At 38.8% G+C, this 24,724-nt stretch overlaps 1 protein-coding gene across 1 annotated transcript in view; it reads left to right on the plus strand.

Annotated features, from left to right (window-relative positions):
• Window positions 1-341: 341 nt before the first annotated feature.
• The window catches only part of MCTP1 (multiple C2 domains, transmembrane 1), a 174,301-nt gene continuing 149,918 nt past the window's right edge, over window positions 342-24,724 (plus strand). Inside the window, exons 1-4 of the mRNA XM_009572845.1 lie at window positions 342-448; window positions 20,315-20,457; window positions 22,528-22,607; window positions 23,168-23,276. Of these exons, the coding sequence (XP_009571140.1) occupies window positions 388-448; window positions 20,315-20,457; window positions 22,528-22,607; window positions 23,168-23,276 (393 nt within the window). The 5' untranslated portion in view covers window positions 342-387. The remainder of the gene's footprint in view (window positions 449-20,314; window positions 20,458-22,527; window positions 22,608-23,167; window positions 23,277-24,724) is intronic.

Genomic DNA, 24,724 nt, shown 5'->3' on the forward strand with positions numbered 1-24,724 from the left:
TTAGTGGGCCAGGTTTGTATGTGAATGTGATTAAAAATGGAGGTTGCCATAATAAATACAGGTATCAAAGAATTATTTTTTAACCATATTTTTTAATTAATAAATTTAACCATTGAGATGTCAACCAGTTTTTTTTTTTTTAAAAAGATGCTCAGGAATTGTCATACTGATGACAGGAGTGGGTTCCTTGGTGTCAGGGTATTAGTTCTGAGGTGGGAAAATGGGATATGGCCTTGTCTTAGTTCAACAGGATGGTGATACCAAAGAAAAATATACCTTACGTGAAACTTTTAGTAACATTAGCTATTGCATTTTTATCTTTTTCCCCTCCAGAGAACAAATCTGGTTGGAACGAGTAATGCAGATTTTCCCTCTGGGGATCCCGGAATGTACCAGTTGGACGTTACTCTAAGAAGAGGACAGAATTTAGCAGCACGGGACCGTGGAGGTAAGCATGCTGGTAAACACTGCCTTAATGTCTGGGAAGTTACATGTCCATTGGGTAAGTTTATATGAGGGTATTAAAGTTACAATTAAGGTTTGAATTGTAAGTGTGTTAGTTAAACTCTGCTTAAAACTATGTAGAGGTTCTTTGACTCTAAAGCACAAAGTAAAAGGAGCTAGGGCCAGCTAAACCCACACAGGAGGAGAAATAAGATTTAGCTAATACTGGTTTGATTCTTCTGCTACATAATTTTCCTCCCTTTTTTGACTGTTTCAAACTAAGAAAGGTATGATAGATTTACTTTAACCATGCAGATTTGTGCTGTCTCACTCGCACAAGTGCTATCTTGCTACTTATTTTGTTCCTTGACTGTTGTGTTTAAAGACAACAACAGTAAAACCCCTCTATTAGATGTGTCCAGGCTTTACCTGTTGGTCAATCTGCTGCTGTAAAATTGGCATTTTACAGTGTGCTCTTAGACATGTACCACACACATAGTTCAGATGTAGAAAGAATTCCTAAATGGTATTTTGACCTGCAGGAACACACAGGCTGACTCAGTGACTCTGTACATGCAACTGCAGCTCATATTTAAAATTAGGTAAGTCAGTAATCCACTTCCTGAACAGCTATGTGAGCATTATAAATCTGACTAATGGCCTGTTTTGGATTTGTTGTAATATATTCCTTGTGAGAGAGAAAAAGCCATTGTAGAAATTTAACTGCAAAAATAGTATTGCACAGCACCTTTCCATGCTTACCTGATGAAGTTACCTGACCGATTTCAGATATCAAATATGGTAGCAGAAACCTAGAAGGCTGTTTACATTGATAGGAAATTACTCCACTGATATTTATGTCACTGAAACTGAAATTTTAATATACTCACTGTTGCAAGAATATACTTTTATGTATATTCTTCCTCTACATATATTGATATTCTATCAAGCTTTGACATTAATTAAAAATAGATACTCAAATGTTTTTGTTCCATGAACTAGAGAGACTTGCCCAGTTTCTGAATGATAAGTGTTGTAATTCAGTCATATCCATCATTCATATTATTTATAAAAGAACAAAAATGTGAATGTAAATGTGATTATTTGTATACAAGGAAAACACCTGTAATTTTTTTTTCCCCATAATACAAGCATCTAGGTCTAGAGTAAACAAAGGATAGGAGATCCATCTCCTAAGATGGACTCCCAGGTCCTGAAATGAACACTAGGTGCTGTATAAAATGTCAAGTGCTTTAAAAGGTCAGTTCAGAAAGCTGCTGCTTGAGCAGCAAGGAAACCTCCTCAAGCTACCTGGGAGGCAACACGACAAGAGTGGTGTTTCCTCCGCACTTACTAGTCCTAGAGCCCGGTCACTAGGGTTGCCCTGCACGGTCGTCACCCACCCTGTTCTGGAGCCTGTAATTCACTTTGGATGGTATACACCTATTGCCTTTCAAAAGGCTGAGCAAGTACTGGTTTTTCTTTTGAAAAGATACTGGGGAAGAAGGTAGTTGTTGGGCTCTGGTTTCACAGAATAGTTTCATAGCTTGAAATCTTACCAAAAAAGCGAGATGCCTGGGTTACTTTCTACTCCCTGTATGAATTTTTTCCTGTTCCTGAAAAGGCTCGACTCTCCCATCTTGAGCAACCAAGGGAGTGTTTTACCAAGCCACTGCAAGCTTGTCAGGAAGGAGAATGTGCGTTGCGTCTTAGTGAAGTGTAGAAGATCCTTCAGGCCAGATGGGGAGCTACAGATGTGCTCCCTCCCGCATTGACCAGGTTTCAGATCTCAACTGGGTTTGGGCTTCCGGGGATGGGCCTTTGTTTCTTAAGGGGAAAGTGCAGAAACAGTACCTTGTCCCGAGCTAGGACCCATCCACTCATGACTGAATGTCCTGTCTGTCATCCACCGTGTTTCTGCTTGTTTTCCCTTTCTCTTGGAGCTACTCAGTGAGATTATAGGAGCAGCTGCAGAACTTGAATCGAGGGGACTTTACAGCCATTAGGCAGGCACTTAGTGGATTTAGGTGGCTGCTGAATGGGAAGCGCACAGAAAGAGGCTTGATTTGGGAAATCAGTTTTGTCTAAATCCTCTCTTGAGTGTGATACTTGCTCTTTTTATTTTTTTTTTATTTATTGTTTAAAGTATCCCTGTGGTAGTCCCAGGTGTTTCATTAAGAAACTGGGCATGTAAAATTGATTTCTTACTGGAGGTTTATGTAGGTGCAAGAGGAGATTCAGCGAGTTCGTGGAAGAAAAATCCACAAAGGGCATTGAAATGCACAGAAAACATACCTAACTCTGAAGGTCTTTGCTCCAAATTCTTGATGCCTAGGAGGACATTGGAGGGAAATAATACAGTGCCTGTCCTCTTCTTTCTCTGTCAGCATCTGCTTACAGCCCCTGATGGAGACAGAGCAGTGAGCTCGCAGGACCTTTGGTCTGAGCCAGTACCAGTGTTTCTGTTGCATTACCTGCACGCTCCAGCAGTGCTTGTATCAGGGGTTAGGCACCAGAAAGCGATTACAGGACAGTCCATGGGAGGCAGTCTCTAAGAACATATATCCAAATGCTAAGTGGAGCTACTAAGACAGATGTGTTAGATATTAAAACCAGAGTTTGGAAGATTTATCCCAAGACTGTCTCAGAGGAATTTTATACTGTAAGTATGTAACAGCGTGTAACACCCCATTACTCCAAAACTTTTTCCAGATCCTCTGTTTAAAGCCTAACTGTCCTGGTTCCGGCTGGGACAGAGTTAACTTTCTTCCCAGTAGCTGGGGGTGTGCTGTGTTTTGGGTTTGGTACGAGAGGAGCGTTGATGGCCCATTGATGCTTTGGTTCTTACTGGATGGTGCTTTCACAAGGGACTTTTCGGCCTCCCATGCTCTGCCAGGTGCAGGGGAAGCTGGGGCGGGGAGCATAGCTGGGGTGGCTGACCGAGCTGGCCAACCGGGTATTCCATACCATGTGACGTCATGCTCAGTATATAATTAGGAGGCGTGGTCCGGGAAGGGGGTGCTTCTCGCATCTCAGGAAGGGCGGGGCGTCAGTCAGCGGGTGGTGAGCAGTTGATTTGTGCATCCCCTGCTTTGTATAGTCTATTTCTGTTGTTGTTATCATAGTTACTATTACTGTTCTACTTTGTTTTATTTCCATTATTAAACTGTTTTTATCTCAATCCGCGAGTTTCCCTACTTGTGTTCTCCCGATTCTCTCCCCCATCCTGCCGGAGGTGGGGGGTGAGCGAGGGGCTGCGTGGGGTTTAGTTGCTGGCTGGGGTTAAACCACAATACTGACAATTGAATTTTCTCCAAGTATTGTGAATTTAACTCTAAAACAATACTTGAACTGCATGGTACAAAAGAATTTTGTTTTAATTTTAGCTTTTTGTTCTTTAATTTTTGAACTGCAGTTTCACATATCTTTCTAGAAACTTGCTGCTGAACATATTGCAGTCTTGGAATTCAGAGTTGAATTCTCATGTCGTGAATGTTCTGTACACTTTGTCTTCCCCAAATTTATAAAAAGAGACACCACAACATTCTCAGAAGAAAAGGGGAAAGACTGAAGCTATATTTATGTGGCTAGCAATGCCAGCATTAATCACGGCTGTTAGTTGATAAATAGCACCATCGATAGTCACAACAGAAGGGGAACAGAACATTCTTCATGGGAGGACCAACGTCTTGCTGTTGTCTTCTCAAATGATTGAAAATAATCCTTCCTTATAACAGGCAATATTTATGCTCTGCTATGTGCAGTATGACAGAAGGAAATGTAACTTCATTTTAACTTCTCATCTTCACAAGAAATCTTGTCTTCAGTCTGATCCAGCTTTCCTTCCAAGTATTGCAGAGCTGTGGTACCATAACTTCATCTCATCTATGTGATGACACAGTTTACGTTTTTGATTCTGACAAAATCCAATAGTGACCACAAATGTGGTTTATAACATATGCTTTATCTAATCCCTACTAAAGTAAACCATATACTTAGTTAGATTTAAAAATCTGTCTTCTGAGACTTTTTCCCATAAGATTAGGAAAAACTGTGTCATGTTGGACCTGGTAAGTTGGTAATATTAACAAGTTAACCTTATTACCTACATCTTTATCTTTTCCTTTTCAGTTTTTATTTCTCATTTGTTTTTTGTCATATACAGTGTTTGTGTAATGTCATGTATATTTTGAAGAGTTTCTTCTGGAGTTAAAATTTTTAGGTTAAAAGACCCTTTTGATTTGTTGCTGGTCTCTGACTTCTTGCATGTGGAGTTTATGTGGCTACTTCATATCGCTAACATGTCTTTATAGATGTTTTGCAATATCTTAAATATTGTTTTTAAACAAAGAAACAGAAACCTTTGTGGTTGATCCATTTTTGCTTTAAAAGAGACTAATTTTGAGATGCAAACTGAAATGTTGTAGCACAATTGGTGAAAAGGGGAATTATATCTTAGTCATTGGTTTTCTACGATTCTCTTCAGTCAAAAGAAAGATACCAAAATATTCTTTTAAGTGTTTTAAATATGTTTTCCTCACAGTGTTTTCTTACTTCACTGGAGCCTGGAATCCACTCCCTTTCGTGCTTTCTGAGACATGTACAATGCTGGTTTGCTGCTCCACTTCAGACAAAGTTGGGAAATAAATAGCACAGGTTAATCCCAAGGACTTTGTGTCATGTCAAAAAACAGGCTAGATACATGATGAATTTGATCCCTTCTGGCTTTAAAATTTATAATTTTTTTTTTTACAAAATGCATACAGATGATTGATTTGCAAAATGCATGCAATCCTGCAAAATAGCACAAGGAAAATACTTTTTTGAGCATAAGTGAAACATTCGTTGGCTTTTTCATGATGATCAGAAGTAGCGTATTTTCTGCATGAAATCTTACAGGAAGAGTTCCTGAAAACAGATGTTTATTGTCGTCTAAGGCTTTGACCTCTAAATGGGTAATATTGCCAGATCTCTGTGTCTCTCTGTGCAGCAGACAGTTCAGTAATGCTTCCTAAGACTAGAGAATCTGCCTGTGTAGAAACAGCTGAGGGGCTGATCCTGAAGTGGCTGACTCTGGTGCTGAAACCCGCACCCAAAGATGGCGAGAAGTAAGCCAGAAATAGTGTGCAATTAGTGCCCTCATGCTGTGCAAAGACTGCATTTCAATTTGATAAATTTACCATTTCCAATATGAAATATTTATATTCAGTAAGAAGCTAGCTGCTTACATTGAGAATAATTGGGAGAGATGACTGTCAAAACCAGGAGAATCTGAAGAACTGTAATAGTGCAAGAACATACACATAGACTGCATTTTGTCTGGTGAATAGCTCTGTATACATCTACATTTTCAGGATCTAAAAGAAAAGTAAGTGCCAATGGGATAACAAGTGAGATGATTAAGTAACCCTTTAAGATACTCCTAATTTTGTGCAAAGACACAATATTGGAAGCAAACCTATGTATAAGGCAATGCATTTAAAATTATTGAAAATACTTTTCATTTAAGCCTAACTACCGAGCATGTTATTTATGTTTGAACTGTGGGTTTCACTGGCATTGAAATTCAGCCCTGAACTTGGTTAAAATACAGAGTATACAGTGTAGCTTTGGAGATTGGGAAACTCTTCATCCTTATGATTCAGGTAGACCAGGACTATGGAATAAATGTTGCTTATTGTGAAATATTGCTATGTCTGTCACAGAGTTGAAAATGATAGGAACATGCCCCTGTTCTGTTTCCTGGAGAGGTGACATGAGGGGATTATTGGCATAAATCAATAGTTTATGCTTGCACCATGTGGCAAAGAGTCACAAGGCAATAATCAAAGAGAAATGCTATTCATGCTATAACAGGTAGCCAGATGCCAAATTATTTTTAAAAGGCCTTTTGGATCAGTATTTTCATGCCACTAATCATGAACATTCATCAAAGTAGCTCTTTAATTATATTTTTATTTTAACGTATCAATTAGGTATGGAATTTGAATGCTCTTTAATACAGAGGAAATCAGATATCATTAGTTTTTGGATGCGAATCAAAGGTTTTATATTTAGCTTAAATCAGAACGGGCAAGAATGTTAGCTTATGTGAAGGTGTTTCAGAAGGGTTATATTAAGTTTTTTCTGAGTCAAAAATACACTTAATAATTTTTAAGAACTCCTGGGGATGTGAATGTCCAGAAGAACTAATTTTTAAATGCTGATTTTCCTTATTACAGAGATAGTGAGGATAAGATGCTGAAACAAGAAATGTCAGCTTGGCATGCTTGTTACGCTGGAATTCATGTAAATATATGTAGATAAGTGTGCCAGCATTCATAGTGTGTAAAAACATTTACAGGATGTTTTATTTAAAGGTACACGCTCGTTAGGTAGGCAGTGCTTTTTGTCTGTATTTGAGTAAAGATGCCTCAGATTCAGGAAGAGGCTACTGGAGTTCTGTCTCTTTTTTCTGCAGAGAGAGGTTAGCTTTGGTTAAAGAGAATTGCGACTCCAGATTTCATTCTAATTGTCCACAGGTGCAGATCAGCGTTGCCCAATGTAAAATGTAGACTGGGAAGATACTTCTCCATTTCCTTTCTGCCCTGCCTTAGCCTTGCTGGTGCTGCTTTGCTCTCCGCAGCAGCGCGGTGGTTTTTCTTCCCCTCGCAGCCTAGCTCCTGGCGCTTGGCAGCTCTGGAGGCCAGCGGCGATATTTTCTCCTCACCGAAAGGTAGCCAGATCTGATGCAGGGACTTACACCTGATGGCGATAGGGAGTGGTGTTCTTCTGCAGTGTAGAAAAGCAAGGAGGAAAGAGCAGAGGAGAGCAGTGAGAAATGGGGTTGGTGCACTCTGCTAAGGTGCTACAAGCAGCTTTGTCCATCTGAGCAAGTCCTTTGCAGGAGGTGCCAAAGTCCGCTGCAGGATGGGGTCAGTCGGTTGCTGTGGTTCCTTCTGCTCTCAGTTTGACACGGTGCCAGCTCTCACCGCCAGGTCCCTCCCTGTGCCTGCACCTCACCATCCAGCAAACACCTTACGTTAGATCTACATGCAGCATTTTTCTTCTAATGTGGCTTTCTGTTTCTGTCATAGCCAGGAATTCTTACACACTCAAGGAAGTCCTCACCTGTTGGTACCCTGCTGTCCCCTTGAAAACTTCAGAGGGAACAGCTTCTCTGCTTGGCATGGAAAGCTGAAAAAAAGTCAGTCCGTTATTTGCACCCTGCTGATCTCTTGTTCTCCCTTGTATTTCGGTAAGCATCTGACCTGCCAGACTCTCTTAACACACTGCAGCCCTTGGTTTTTCTCCTCATTTCTCCATCCCAGGAGGAAGGAATCACCGGAGGAAACTGCACAGCAGCCTTCTAAGAGGGTGGCTAAATGCCCTTTCCTAAGCCTTTAAGGGGGAGTCTGTTCCCATAGGAAGATGGACTGTCTCAAGTAATTGCGGGGTTGTTAAATTATTTGAGAACACAGCTTAGCAGCCGCTCGTTGGCATCTTACAATAAGAATGTCTACAAGAATTCCAAAATAAACTCAGTCCTGATACCTCTGGAGACAGCAGCAGTCGCTGTGAATTTCCCCATGGCAAGGTCTGGCAGAAGCTGCCTGCTGGCTCTCTGCCACCCTCAGCAGAAACTGGCAAGTGCAGGCGTTTTTCAGACACTGCTGACAGTAGGCTCATACACTTCACCAGCTTCCTCACAACCCTACTGTTCAGGCATCCAAATAAAAGATAGTTTTTTTGGAGCTGCAGAGTACTTTCAGCCAGAATCTACACCTGTGGGTAGCAGCTTATTTAATTTAGTGAAAAATTTAATAAAAAAAACCCAACAGTAATAGGTCCCCAAATGGAGATTTATTTATGAGAATTAGGGAGCACATGCAGAAATGTTTATTGATATGACTGAGTGGATATCAAAAAAATACAACTATGAAATGCAAAAATAACTTTCTAGTTATTGCAAACATTTTTTGATTAGTTGCTTTCAGGCACTCAGAACTGTCAGTTTGCAGTACACTGGGAAAATTCATATGCAGCAAAGGTGGCAGTTGTATTGAGATGGACTGTAGGCTAAATAGGCTTATTGTAGGTTCAGAAATCACATTAAACAGCATGCTTCCTGAGCATCTTAGGTACACTCTACGTTTTATGGTTACTTAATCTATTTCTGATCCATTGAAGTTGATAGTAGAATCTCGGTCAATTTGAGTGGACGAGAATTTCCCATCCTGTAACAGTCGTGTGTGTAAAATGGTATGTACAATATATTAGAATCCTGTAAAAATGCAACAGAAAGAAAACAATAAAATAATCCTTGCCTTCTTGGGAGAAAAGCTGTCAATATGTTTCTCATGTTTGCTGGAAAAGGCCATTTGAGGGGTTGAGTTCTACAATTAAAAATAGAAACTAGAGAAACTCTCCAGTAAGCACTCATAAATAGCTATTCAGAGATGATCTTTGGATCTTTGGGGCATTTTTTTGTATTTTGGTTACACGTCAGTTTAGAAGAATAGGAGGGAATTCTGATGAAAAGTGTAACATAAATTGTCAGTAAGAAATGATGCACCTAGGTACAGTGGTATCTTGAGATGATGCAACACTGGTGAAACACTGGCACAGGTTGCCCAGAGAGGTGGTAGATGTCCCATCCCTGGAAACACCAGACCAGGTTGGACGGGACTCTAAGCAATCTGGTCTAGTTGAAGATGTCCCTGCCCACGGCAGGGGGGTTGCAATAGATGACCCCCTTCCAACCCAAACCATTCTATGATTCTATGATATAACTTCAAGTATAATATAACTTGAAAATTTCGAGGAGTCCAGCTCTCTGAAAATGTTTTCTCCAAGGTATGAAGTCAGGGATTTTTTTTGGCCTGTTTTAAGGCATCATTGGTCTTGTGTGCCCATTCAGCTGATCTCATGATGTAGTGTGAGAAAGAGTAAAATTGATTTTCAAATTTGTTTGTAAAACTTTTCTGACAATGTAACATTAGATGATGCTGCTGCAATCACATTGTTGTCATTCTTGTTAATTACTGGTAGAGAATGCTTTTGGATTAGCACATCAATACAGAGAAATTATTAAGAGCAGTTTTTAGAACAGAGTCATTCTGGTCTTAGCTGATTACTTAGCTAATACTGTTGTAATCAAAGGCAAAAATGGGAATTTTCAGAATTATGTATTGCAGAAGGATGAATGAGACAAAAATCCTTTTCTCCGGTAACATAACCCTATTTTCCTTCTGTACCTTTACCTACCTATCCTCCTGTTTTAACACTTTAATACTGTCTAAAGCAGTATTTTGAATTGGAGATCCAGTGGGCCATACAAAGAAAAGATCTTGTGTTATCTCAGTCTGTCACCTAGTTACACTTTTTATTATCTACACTTTTACAAATAGCATTTCTAATTGCAAAATATTCCTTCCCTTTTCTTTATGTTCAAGAAGACATTTTTAAATTAAAAGAATGTGGTCCATTAATCCTAGCTTCTGCAGTCTTTTTGGACTGATTTCTCCATTGATATCCTTGCAAAACGTATAGGAAATAAAACAAGGCAAAATGATAAGCAGGATAGTTATTTTTCATTGTTACAAAAATCAGTTTGGGAGTATTAACTCATCTTCATAGCAGGAGTAAGAAATTAGTTGATTTTCAATCAGAATACTGTATCGTGACTTCTGATGATGTTTGCCTTCTGTATTGATTTCTAGCTGACTTGCTACAGTCATATTCTTGCTAGCTCTCACAATAATGAGAAATTAAGAGTTTTGCCAATAGGAGAGGTTAATGGTTCTACTGTAAATATTCCTTTTCTGATTGCTGTCTGTCATTGATGCTGTTACTTTCTTTTCATACAGAGTTTGGTGAACAAATGTTGCCATGTAAGTTAAGCTATAATGCAAAAGATGGAAATTATGGGAAATGAACCTCCTGGCTAAGAGCAGTAAAAGTCTGTCTTTAAGACCTGGCAGAAAAATGAGAAGAGTGGAAACCTTGCATTCCTGAGGCTGTTCCTGTCTCTGCTGTGTCATCTTCTGTCAGCTCTTGTGACTGTAAAAATTCAGAGACAGTTATTCTCAGTCTAAAAATGATTTCAGCATTGACTGTGCTCAGAATTTGACTTCACCCCAGGAAAACCAAACTGCTGTGTTTCTCTATGATACAGCCCTAACTGGACTGCACAGAAGCTCAGATTTATGAAAAGCAATTGCTGGGTTTTTTTTCTGAAATGATATAAAGCTCCTAGTAGGCTCATATTGTTATTTGTTGCCGTGTTCCAAACAGGAAAGTGAATCATGGGCATAATCCATGCATGAGTCATCTTGATCTAAACATGTAGACGTGCGCAAAAGACAGATGCAGACAGATGAGGAAGAGTAAGGAACTTCACTTCATCCACAGAAGAGCCCCACTTTTCATAGCAGTAGCGCGATGTGGAGGCTTTGGTGTGAGCTACGTGGCATGAGATTGAGAAGGAAGGAAGAGGCAATCTATTACAGAGGAGTACAAATTCCTGTTGGAGACCAAAAACGTTCCTGCTAGGCCAGTAGGAGCAACAGCAGATACTTGTAGGATGCAAGGTGGGGTTTCCTATCGTCTTACCATTATTCCAGTCCCTCAGGGCTTGTCGCAATGGGAGACAGACTGATTGCCTGCTGATTGACCAATACACTTTGTCCAAAGCACACATGACATGGCTTTGTACTTGTTCAAGTTCTTCCTTGAAAATTCTCATAGTCTGGAGACATCATTTGGAACTTTTTTTCTCCCAAACTATAAAACTGGAGTTGTGATTCCATTTTTGTTAGTTCCGAAAAGGATAAAAATAATCAAAATCTGTTTGCAGATTCTAGGAATAACACTAGGGATCGGGTTTTTTTGGCTATAGCTTTTTAGTCTTTGGGGTTTTTTACCATCACTTAGAAATGGCTATTTCTGGTTTAAGATCAGTACTGAGAATAAAGCATGTTTCTTCCTTTTCTCTTCCATGATAAATGCACCCGGGAGTTGCTTGTTCAGCAAATACATTTATTTAATAACGAATGTCAAATGATTTCCCTTTCTTTCAGTTTCATTGCCGTGATTCTTATTCTTTAAGTGTTGTAGGAAAGTGTTTATCATTCACTTCCATTTCACATGACAATGTATCATGTAGTTAAATGGATTTTTCCTTTGCTAGATGTGTGGAGTATAGTGCTAACATTGCAGATTACGAAACGTGCTTGTTTACCACCGGTACTTGTAGAGGCTAAGCTTTCATTCCTTTTTAATAGCTTTTGTTCTGAAAGAAGATAAGAATATTCGTAAGAGGGGAAAAAGCATGTATGTTCCTGGATACATCTGTGGATCATTGTATGAATGTAGATGATAACTGAGTAAGTCTTCCGAAGTTGTAAACAGCTCACTGAAGCTTTGAATCATCTTACTCCTCTAGCTATAGAGTAATGGAGATAAAGCAAGAGGACTTTGACAGTGCTAAAATAAGATAGAAAAAGAAAGTTTAGTAGGCTGTCAGGTCACCTATAGTGCCCCTGCACTGCCATGGCAAATGCAGATACCTGTGTCAAAAGTTGAGTGATGCTCCTGAGTAGACTATTGCCGTGGGCATTTATGCCAAGACTAAAGAGAGATTCCTCCAGTCAGGTGACCTCTTGGCCAGGGAAGACGATGTAGCACTTCAGTGGTCTCCACTACTCCAGTAGCCCGAATCCCTGTGAACTCTTTTATTGATAATGCAGGTAAATTCATAGAATTACAGAATCATAGGATGGTTTGGGTTGGAAGGGACCTCAAGGCTGCTCTCATTTGTGCTTGGGATTGCCCCAGCCCATGTGCAGGACCTTGCACTTGGCCTTGCTGAACTTCATGAGGTTCGCACGGGCCCGTCTCTCAAGCCTGTCAAGGTCCCTCTGGATGGCATCCCTTCCCTCCAGCGTGTCGACCGCACCGCACAGCTTGGTGTCATCGGCAGACTTGCTGAGGGTGCACTCAATCCCACTGTCTGTGTCACCAACAAAGATGTTAAACAGCGCTGGTCCCAATACCTGCCCCTGAGGAATGCCACTTGGACATCGAGCCGTTGACCACAACTCTTTCAGTGTGACCATCCAGCCAATTCCTTATCCACTGAGTGATCCATCCATCAAATCCATGTCTCTCCAATCTAGAGACAAGGATGTTGTACAGGACAGTGTCAAATGCTTTGCACAAGTCCCGGTAGATGATGTCAGTTGCTCTTCCCTTATCCACCAACGCTGTAAACCCGTCATAGAAGGCCACCAAATTTGTCAGGCACAGTTTGCCCTTAGTGAAGCCATGTTGGCTGTCAGCAATCACCTCCTTATTTTCCATGTGCCTTAGCATAGTTTCCATGAGGATCTGCTCCATGGTCTTCCCAGGCACAGAGGTGAGACTGACTGGCCTGTAGTTCCCCAGGTCTTCCTTTTTTCCCTGTTCGACAGAGGATTGGTAGCAGCTTGGCTTGGGACTTCCAGACCATAGTCCTCTGATGATTCAGATGGAGAAATCTGGTCTGTTAATTCAAAGTCATTAGAAGGCATTAAACACCTCTGTGTCTGATCATTAAAAGAGAATAGAAAGTCCTGCTTTGTTCTCATAATTCTACTATGTCCATTTTTTTCAGATGACTGTGCAAATAAGGAAATACCAACATTACGGTTTTCTAGCTAGTAAAATATTTTAAGGCAAGATTTACATAGTATATTTCTGTGAGTGTTTCTTCATAGTGTAGGTTTTCCTTCATGTGACTTTAACTGGGATTGCATATGCAATGAGTATCAGTTTCAACCAAGGTATTAAATACACATTGTACCTTTTTTGTTGTGCCAAATATATGCGGGCTGGGGGCTGCTAAGATTCAGCTTTTATTTTAGTTTGCATTTAATGTGTGGTAAATCATTATCCCTGGGGAACGGAGAAAAACTTGCACATTTTACCGGAGAGGAAGGTCATTGACTGCGTTGTTAACATTAACAAGGGCAACTCACATGTTTGTCAATTGCAAGTATATATCAAAAAGATTATTTCTATAAAACTGGTAATGTGTAATACCAACAGTGAGCTGTGCTTTTTAGATAAAGCAAACCAGAGCCCTCTGTCTTTGTCCCAGAAGAGGTGAAACCTCTGATTGATTTTGCAAAAGCTGGCTGTCTTTGAAAAACAAATAGTCATGCTTTAACAATTTCAGGAAGATTATAATTTCAGTCCTGAGGTTTTAGGGGCAGAGCAAACAGTGTTTCCTTTGATTAAGGGATGTAATTCTGTTTATATTTAAGTACATTAACTAGAATAATAATTTGAGCTGCAAGGAAAACATTTCCATAGCATGCTTAAATCCTGTTTAAATGAATCTGACTTCAACCATGCTTAAAATGAAATACAAATGCTTTCTTGAAATTAGGCTGACCATTGCACATTTGCTTTTTGTTTATTCTGTCCTGTGCCAGTATGGTTTTTTCATTCTTTCTATTTCACAAGCATAGTTAGTATTTGCTTGAATGAGTATTTACTGAACTAAGTAAAGATACTTATGGGCTACACTGAAATATAGTACTAAAGCTGCCTTTTTCATGGCAGGAATGGGGCTTCAAAAGAAAGATAAAAAAAAATTTTTTTAAAGGGCACTGAATAATTAAAGTCCTGTATTCCCCGTTGACTTTTGAGTAGAGGAACTCTGCATCCTATAGCATCCATGTGCTCACTGTGAATTTGTAATTGGTGTCTTCATTCTTAGGATATTAGTTTTCTGGAAGTGCTTTGTATCATTTAAACTAATGAGTGTCCTTTTTAGGTGAACTGGATGGATAATTCTTTGCTAGGTGGATAGAAGGGCAGAAAGTAGGATTATTTATGGAAAAGCTGTAAGTTTTAGTGTTGTAGTGTTTAGTTGTGGTGTTTAGGGGGTTGCCGAAGATCAATGAGAAGATGGGCTTGGCAGCTTTTATACAAGACAAATAATAACAATTACTAATTCTATTTGTTAAATTAATATAAAATAATTTGTGGTAAGTAATTTCCCTACTTTTCAGAATAAAAGATTGGACAGAGCAGACATATTCTTCTCTGTTTCTTTTAATGAGGTACTTCATATTGCAGTTTGGAAATACAAAATGCGTAAAATGCTGTGAACTGATAGTGTTTTGCTTGACATGCTCAGCTGACACATACTAGAGAACTCTCCCCCCAGTTTTCCTTCTAGCTTGGTTGTAACAAAGGAAATAACTGGAGACTGGAGAAACTTTACTAAGAGGGGAGTGAGTGTGGATGGAGCCAGAGAGAAGGGGAAAGAGCTGGATGTCGGTGAAAGAGCTCTTCTTGCAATGAATCCAGAACAAATCTTTGTATTAATAATTAAACTTCTCAGGAATTCTAATGTCAAACTTATTGCGCATCTCTGTGCATCTCTAGCGGTTTGCTTTCTTTTCAAATAATTGTAGATGAAATGAAGCAATTCCAAGATTGAAAGTAAAATGGAGGAATAATAGAAAGCCATGACAGATGTTTATAGTTCTAAGCGTAAAAGAATTAAGAACATTATTTTACCTTAGTTTTGCTTCTAGAAATGTGTACATTGCCTGATTACTTGCAGTGGTGAAAAGTTCTGTTCCCCCATATTTATTGGGTATTTACTGCTTTTTACATTGTGCTTATTCCTGCAGTATTCCTCCTACGTCCTGTACAGTGGCAAATCCCATTTAATTACTGTGATTTCCAGTTAACAGTATTTGAAGATTCTATTTTTTCAAACCACCAGGCTGAAATCGGTCTAAGTGTGTTATTTATTGTCTATGTGTGGTGAATCCGAAGGAGGCTTGCGATTTACATTAGGAACTGGATGGGGCTGCAACCTTTGTACCTTAGTGCCGTGGTACCACTGTAGGTTAAAAAAACCCCAAACTTGTGTCTGAGTGGCCCACTTTGCAGCAGTGGTAACTACCTACAGAGAAGACCTTAATGAAGTGGTTTGTTTGCTTTTTTCCCTATGACTAAAGCCATAGGGAGAGAAGAAGATCGGTTCTCTGACTTGCTCTGTTTTCCTTTTTGAAATCTTTTTCTCAACAGTCTGAAAACCAGGTGATCCCCAGGGGAAAGTTAGGTTTTTAACTTTTTAAAATAATTGAAACTAAAATTTAAATTGCACAGTGATAAGCATCTGAACTATGCAAAAGCTTTTATGGCACAGTCACTCTTGTTTTTCAGAATGGGCTTGCATATGGCTTTCTGTTCTGTTTCAAAAGTTAAACTGTGAGTGAATAGCAGTGGTGGAAAAAGGAATGCATTTAACCATTCTCTAGTTAAACAGTTTTAATTAAACCAGTTAATTAGCTTGTGTAATAAATGTACTTGCTAACTCACCATTTTTGTAAAATGTAGTTTCTTTCTTCTTGCTATATGAAGTATAAAAACATCTCTACCTGAAGCGACAGCTGGAAGTGCTGTTTTTCGGTTTCGTTCATCTGTATTATATGGGTTTTTTCATAGGCTGTATTCTCTCTTTTTAGTGTAAGATTTTAAAATTTGCCTTTAGGATTTCAGTGTCTGGTTACCGTAGGATATAGGTAGATCTTCAACCGAGGTTTTTTAGACTTGCTGGTAGTTTGACTTCGTTCACACTGAGTCAAGTGCAAAAATATTGTAGAGGAATACAGAGACTTTTGCCTCATCCTTTCTGTCTTATTAGTGTCAGTTACAGGGGAGCAGTCTCAAGCTCATTACTCGGTCTCTTGGTTACATTCACCTCTGTGTTCACTATTGAATTTCGTTCGGTTAGCAGTTTATCACATTATATTAAATAGGATTTCATTAAGGAAAAAAGTCTGTTCAGCAAGTGGCCTAATAATGTTGAAAAGCCTTTCATGAAGCCTCAGGAACCAATTAAGTAAACGTATACAATTTATGAAGAATGCATGTTCTTTATATCCAATACAACTTCGATTATTATTCTGGCCAAATTTGCTTTTGCTTATTTCCACTCTATTACACTGCTCTGGTTCCTTCCGAAAAGCAGTTCAGTATTCCTTTGAACAAACATTTTGAATATTTCTTCAGTGAAATACTTTTTAATCTTCTTTTATGTCTGCTTACGAGATCTAATCTGTGTCCTAAACTTGCAAAGCAAAATCCATTTTAGGAGATCTCTGCAGAGAAAGAGAGAAGTGTTAGACCACGGTGTTAGTGCTGGAGTTGGACCTGCAGGACCGGAGGAGTGCTTGCTTCACAGGCTCAGGGAACCGCGGCTGCGATGATGGATAGTTTCTCTCCTGGACTTTGGCAGCATCTTTAGGTGCCTGTTAGGCTGATGTTCCTAGGAGAAGAGAGGCTGCCACCCTGTGCAAAGAGTCCTTATTGCCTTTACACAGGCAATGGTGGTGCTTCAGCCAGAGAGTGTCTCACAATTTGGTTTTTTTGAGCGGTTTTAGGCTCATGAGTGAAAGCTCATGATGATGTTCTTAGCTGCTACAGATAGGACAAATGTTTATGCAATTAGGCCTTAATGTGTCAGGTTCATTTGAATGGTTTGGTAAGCAGGAGACTGGTGAAAAGTCTGAAACTTGAAGAACAGGAATCTGTGACAGATATCAGGTTCTTGCAGGCTCAGTCTGAGAGGTCTTTGATTTTTTCTGGTTTTGTGTAATGAACTTGTTATCACTGTTAACAATAAGATCCAAAGCAAACTGAATTTGTTTTTCTCTTCAAAAGAGCAAAAATGTGTGAATTGAATTGCCGACATTGATTAAAAGTACGTGTTAGCATATTAATACATAATATATTTAAATAATATATTAACATATGCTTGATGTGTTATTAATACTATCATATTAATATGAATGCACAATTAGTATATTAAAATTGTATAATATGTGTGAGAATTGTTATTATAACATATATTAAAACTGGGACCCTGTGACATAGAGCAGTGCTGGAGGTGGCTTGACGCAACTCAGCAGAACTGAGAGAGGACCGAGTTTTGGTCTCTGTTCTGCTCCTCCTTTTGCCCTCCCATTAGGTGAAGGTAATACTGAATGACTACATAGCTAATCAGTTTTTTTTTTTAATCTTGTCTTTATACATATATTTTTTTAAAATTTGATGGTCTCTCTTCAGGGAATGGAAAAGGTCTGTGAAGGGTGTGGAGCTTTTAACTAAATGGACCTAATGAGTTCTCAGCTTTAAAGTAGAGATGGGTTGAAGCAAGCTTCTTAGTGCTTCTCAGCATTCATAGCATAGAGATACAAACCCTGGTGTTTTGCAATGTATTGTAAGTCGAACTAACATTTGACCCACCCTACTACTAAATTCACCCATAAAAATGAATTAATATTAAATTATTTGACACCTGGATCCTAAACTGTTAATTGGGTATGTATCTTACAACAGTGTTTTACATCAATTTCAAATTTCAAGAGTTTTTGAGATTTGTGAAAGTCTGCACAATAAAAGATAGCGCTTAAAGGCCAGCTATCTGTGCTTCACGGCAACTGTGAGGAAAATCAGTGGGAGAATCACGGCTTGCGGGGGAGTTATGGCATGTGTTACTGTGGTTGATTTGTTGGTGTCCATGTTCAATGTAGTCTTCAAATTCCACAGAATTAATTCAAATGTGTGATCTTTGTCTTAAAAAGTATCACCACTATGTGAATAACCAAGGAACAAGTTAATTGTGCTAGACTAAACATTTTTACGCTACTGAAATTCTGCCCCAGTAATTTCGGAAGGGAATGACCATAACCCTGTCACATGTGAGATGACAGCTTTCCACAGCTATCGTTTTTTCAAAGGGATATATAATTTTAGGTAAGGAGTACTGACATCTTGTGGCTGCATGAAATAGTGCAAAGAGCTCTAGTCATACCAGCCTTTATATTTAGAAGAGCATGTTGCTATTTTAACAAAAGCTAATGACTGCATTGCCCAGTGGATGTAAACACAAACCTCTAGAATATGCCAGTCTCGTGAAAAGCGTTAAAAGTAAAAAAAAAAGCCTGTCTTATAATTGTTCGTGAATATGCAATTACTATTTGTGCTAGAATTGTTGTTTATTTTAAGATATTCTTGAATCAATTAGATTCAAATATTATTAAGGCTCAGAAGTAGCTGAGAGAGAAATAGAAATATGAATCCTATCCAATATTTTTCATTAAAATGAATTTCACTTACATAACAATGAAATCTTACCAACTGGCATTTTAGGGAAGGTATTAGTTTGAATTTTCTATCCAGCTTTTTTCTTGTGTTTAAAGACTTAACTGTATTTTTTGTAATCAAAATATACAGAAAAAGACGAGTAGCCTCTCTTCAGTCCACCACAGCGGCGGTGGTTTCACGAGGACCATCGCCAGCACAACTTCTGTGTCTTGTAGCTGTGCCCCAGAGCCTGTCCAGCTGCAAAATGATTGCCTTTCTCAGCTGGACCAGTTCCCAGGTCCATTTGCTGGCCAGTTCCTGAAACGTTGGTGCTGGCGCAGTGGAGCGGGCAGCGACGAGCGCTGCAGTTGCTCCTTCCAGCAGCGGCGACGGCTCACTCCGGCTTCGGCGTTCGTCAAGGGGCAGCCTCGTGCTGCTCAGCTGCTGGTCTCCGTGGTGAGCCTGCTGGACACAAGCGGCCAAGCTGGCCACTTCTGACCCCATCCTTCCCCCGGGTTCACCCTCTTTCCCAGTGTCAGTGCTCCGGGAGTTGAGGTCAGGTTGTGGGAAGTAGCACCGCAGCGGGGTAACAGCAACGTAGCAAATCGCAGTGTGAAACCCTGTGGCTGGGGAAAGTGATTTTATTCTAAACCAAAACTGATTTTGGTCATTTGCTTTCACACTCTCACACCCGCATGCTCACGTTCGCAAGCACAGATGTGTTGTCTGGGTCTTGCGTGATGGGGAGGGGAAGGACCAGCCGACAGGTCCTCCTCACATCTCCGGGGCTTCTGCTAGTGGGGTGACCATGTTTGTGCTGGTTTGGGATGTGACATTTTGTACCTTCTGGTACCTTCTCACGCCTCTGTGTGCACCATCAGGTTTTTGCTTTCTGTCCTGTGTCTCCCAGCATGGGTGTCTTGAGAAGAGGACATAGATGTGCTCCTGGATGGCTGCTAATCTCTGTGCCCTCAGCACGTGCCACCCCAAGAGTGCTCCTTCCACCAGTTGTTCCTTCTGACACTACCACACCCACGTCCCATCCATTCTCCATTCATGCCATGTTTAACATTTCTCTTTCAATTCCCTTTAGGGTTATCTTTCTGGTCATAGTTAATTGTTATTCAGTTGTATCAGGGTGCTTAGACCTGTGCTCTCCTGCGGGTGGATGATTGCTGCAGGAAGCATCTGAACTTTGTGGACTGACTTTAGAGTTGATTTGCTCATCGCTGAGTGCTGTAGGAAGAGCATCTTTGTGGAAGAGGGGCCCCTGGACACAATAAAGTCAATGAAGAGTTACACTAGTGGTGTCGGTGGAGCCTGTGCCTCTTCAAAGGCATAAGATAATTAGATTAATATTTTACAGAAATAATTTCAACTTTATAATCTAATTTTTGTGATTGCATTAAGATAAAATCCTAGTCCTAATAAGGACATTAGTCTGTTAACTAAAAACTACACTGCAATAGCCAGTATTTCATGTATGACTTTGAATATGGATTGCAAACAACAGAAGGTGATGCAAGCACCCATTTGATGTTAACACAGAGAATTACCTGAGTAATGACCCTGTGGAAAATAATAAATTGTGACAATAAAAAAGTCTTTCTTCAGCTGCTGTTTTTAATTTGACTATCAGTAGAAATTACATTTAGTTCTGTTTAAGGTAATTTAGTCTCCATTCCCTTAATGTATTAAAAGGACATAATTAATAGTGTATATGTATCTTTAACAGGAACCAGTGATCCGTACGTCAAGTTCAAGCTTGGAGGAAAAGAAGTATTTAGAAGTAAAACAATACACAAGAACCTCAATCCTGTGTGGGAAGAAAAAGCTTGCATTCTTATAGATAACCCAAGAGAACCGTTGTATATAAAGGTGAGACACTATCTTACTTATGTCTGTCAAATTACAACAGAAGAGTTATTGAAAGAATTTATATTTTGTAATTTTTGTATACTGAAAAATTTATTGTGCAATAATACATTATGAAAGACTATTTAGAGGTGAAAATTATTTAAATTACGTCTGTATAATGATGATGTCAAAATTAAAAAAAAAAAAGAAGATAAGTACAGGCATTTTTGTCTATTTCAGGCCATAATTGTTTCATACTACTTTAGTGTGATCTTAGGAGAAGGACAGAGAAAGTAAACTGTGTTTCATGATGATGCATCCCTTTTATTTATGGAAATATCATTGCATAATTGTGATGTGAAGTATAATCTATCCCATTAAAAGCAATTGTTTGCTGAGGTTAATTTGAGAATTTATAAAGATGTGTGGCCAATTTTCTTAGGTTTTTTCTTTTTTCTATTTGTACCTGAACACAGTGAGTTTGCTTATGTTTCGTAATGCTTTATGTTCGTTCTTTTTTTTTTTTACATTGTAACTCTACTTAGTATATCACAGCTGAGCATGATTTTGTCATAACAGAGGGATCACTTACTCCAAAATAACAGATAGCTTGAGTTTAAATCAAAGAGAGGCCAGCAATGCCCAGAGTAATTAGCAGCAGTGCCACTAGTACTTCTTAGCTATCCATACTGGATGGCATCCCGTCCCTCGGGCATGTGGACCGCACCACTCAGTAAGTCAGCTGACAATATTTATTTGACATTTTCATCTTGATAATTTGTAGGGGGAGAAGATTCTGTTTTGCAATGTGAAGTGAGATTTCATCATTTGTTTTCTTTCCCCATTAGAATGAATATTAGAGAAAATATGAAGGTACCCACTCAGGTAGATGCATATGAGAGAGTTGTGCTCAAATACTTGCATTCAACCCTTTGAGTCCTGTAGCAATGCTGTAGCCATTGGGCTGTGGGATATCTGTTACTACTGTCTTAACCCAGTCCATATTAAAGTATTTTTAGAAGATGAACAGCTATAACTGCCTCCTGGAAAAGAGTTTCTGTAATACCATAGTTGAAGTATTTATATCAAAATTGAAGACCTTGAACCTACGCCTGTCATATCTCAGTTAAACGTTCTCATTACCTGGTGTTCACAAGCTTCACTCTTAGAGCTGAAGGCATATTCTGGTCCTCAGAAATTCTCGTGACCATATTTTCCAAGAAAATTCAACTTGCCTAGAAAGTTTGATTTTGATAATCGACATTTTCCCATTTTTTGTTTTTGTAATTTTGTATCACAACTTTTCTTTGTTGCCATCCACCTTTTTTTGTTTATTTCTCTCCAAAAGCCGTCCCCAGTTTATTTGTTATTCTTCCTTCTGACTTGGGAAGGCATAATCCATCTCAAATCGTTGATGCTATTCCATGTACTGGCCACAGATTCCTGTCCGGCTGTCAGTAAATTTGTCGAGATGCTTTCTCTTTTAGGTAGCAAGTTAGCAGGCAGGGTCTTCATAGTAGAGTAATAAATGTCACTATTTCCTTACACATATCCATTAAGTTTTTGTCTTAGATGATAAAATTTCTAAACCCTAGAAACTTACACAGCCTTCAAAACCTATAATTTTATCATTCCTAATACTGATGCAAGTGCTGTAATAACCCACTTTTCACAATCATATCTCCCCCTCCTGCCTGTATTTTGCAACATTGATAAAGATATCAATTAAGGTATAGCAAATCAATGATTCCACTTAACTTTAGTTATTCTTTCGGTTTTCCATCTTTTAGTGCCTATGTTTATAAAAATGCTTCTTCTGTTTTATAAAGTTGATGTTGTTCACATACGCGGTCTAGTAGTAGTATAGCCCTGTGCCTGTACATGATGCATTCTGACTTCTACATAAGCATTTTAAACCTGATTTTGTGCCCGGAAAGTTGCAGGTTACTTTCCGATAGTCCTGGTTTGACATGTGAGAAACATGTGGCTTAAGTCTGGAAAAGGAGTTTCAAGAACCATTCATAAAGTGAGAAAATATAAAAAAAAAGATTTCCAGTACTGAAAAATGCATTTATCTCCTGTGCATCTTAGGTCTTTGACTATGACTTTGGACTTCAAGATGACTTTATTGGTTCAGCATTTTTGGATCTCACTTCATTGGAATTAAACAGGTACGGCACAAAAAAGCCTACAGAGTCATTCTTTATAGTTGTCTGCTAATACCATGTTTGTGGAATTGCAAATAGAACGTTATGCTGGAAAATGTTATATAAACCTACACCACATAAAACTAGCTGAGGAAAAATGCTTATGTTTAGGGAATTACTGTAATATGAATGTTAATAACATATTAGCTGATCATGCACAACATTTTTTACAGTGTCTATGGAGAGGTTAGTTTTATAACCACTTTAATCTTGTTTTTATATTATCTTCATTCACAGCATTACCACCTACTGTTTAACTTTTTTTTCTGTTTTTTGATCCATTAATATTACAGTTCAGTTTTGATTACTTCAGTATGTATAAGTACTTAACAAGGAGTAATGATATTTAGTATTTATTTATGAGTGTTTAGACTGCAATACTTAAAAGCAGAAACAGGGTAAATTTGTGACACCATTTTCAAGTAGTTTCATATAAATGCAGATGCCTTTAATTCTCATGATTCAGAAATTTCATTATCTGAGAGCCTGAAATCAAAATAAATGCATATATTTTTGTCTCCTAGGCAAACAGATGTTACCTTGAGTCTGAAGGATCCTCATTACCCTGACCATGATCTGGGAAGCATATTGTTATCAGTTCTGTTGGCTCCTAGAGAAGAACAGCGAGAAGTGGTAACTTTAAATATTTTAATATGTCGTCATTTTTGCGATTGTTCGATGGCTGGATGACTTAAAGCACAAGAGTAAACCTCATGTCCTGAGATTAGTTTGATTATTCCAATTCTTAAAATAATGCTGGACAGTGTTTCTGGTATAATACAGCATACTTCATCTGAATTGAATCCTCCCTGAGATAGTACTGAGGAATCCAGATGGAACAAAAATGCCCAGCAGTTTCAGTAAAGTCAGCTGCAGGTGAATGGTGCTGATTAATATGGAAAAATATCAGTAAGCTGCTGGTGAAGAATTTTGGACCTAGTGCTGCCATCTCTAGATAAGAACATATAATTCCTATTCCACACTGAAAATAAGGAAACTTGAAGAAAGGTAGTACTTCTGATTTTTGGCATCTAGTGCTGAAGTACTATTTGATATTTTGTAATTTCATGACCAGATTTCAATTACAAAATTGTGTGGTTTTCTAGGTTTATTGTAATTCCTTCATCAATCTTAGTTTTCTGAGCTGCTTAGTTGTAAGTGAAAATAGTTTCCAGTTTTATAGATCCTGTTAGTTGTGACAAATTCTGTCTCTAGTTGGATGTATTTTATGAGTTTTTTCTCAGTTGGCTTTTGACTTGAGCAGTAGTACTACAACTATGGCGGAAATAAGAGAGATAACATCTTGCTTAGAGGTTGTAAAATAATGTGGATTCCTTTGGCTTCAGAGAGGCCAAGGAAAAAGTATTAATCTCATGAAATTTTCCGTGGTTATGGTCAACTATATGGTTTTTGTAACAGCATATATGTTTCTGTATGCTACAGTGTGACACATCATCCTGTTGCATACCTGAGGAATATTGGCGGGTTGTGGTATTGTTCTTTTTCCACTTTTCTCCTAGCTATTATTAAATAGCCTAGTAAGTCAGTTATTGGAACTAGGTGTTTGGTATTTGGTATGACAGAGATGTAGAGTTTTGAAAATAGGTTTCTCATCTGTTAATTGTCCTCATGACATTCTGTTAGAACTTATCAAAAATAATGGAAAATGGTAGTAACGTGCAGGAAGTTTATTTAAACAGTGTATTTTTCTTTCTTTTAGCAATACGTCTGTATTGCTAAACAACTGGTAACAGTTGTTCTGACAACTCAGAATACTGTCTTGCAAATTTGCACCACAAAAGTGTTTATCACTTAAATTGAAAAATGTATTTCATTCCGGGGCCTTTTTTCGTGTGGGTAAGACCAGCATTTCTGAGTCAGCTGGTAACAGCCCTGTTTTTCCAAGTGGCTTTGGCATTATTCTGCCATAATCCTAAATCATGCATCACAGAAATACTATATCATTATGTGGGAAACCATTACGTGGACAGCACGTTAGTTTCCTTTTTTCATCGTTCAGATAGGATGGTTACTGTGCCGCTCAGTGTTATCAACTATTACACAAAGAGCGCTCAAGAAAA

Source organism: Fulmarus glacialis, unplaced genomic scaffold (assembly GCF_000690835.1).
Source record: "Fulmarus glacialis isolate BGI_N327 unplaced genomic scaffold, ASM69083v1 scaffold3802, whole genome shotgun sequence".
In the NCBI taxonomy this organism is placed as follows: domain Eukaryota; kingdom Metazoa; phylum Chordata; class Aves; order Procellariiformes; family Procellariidae; genus Fulmarus; species Fulmarus glacialis.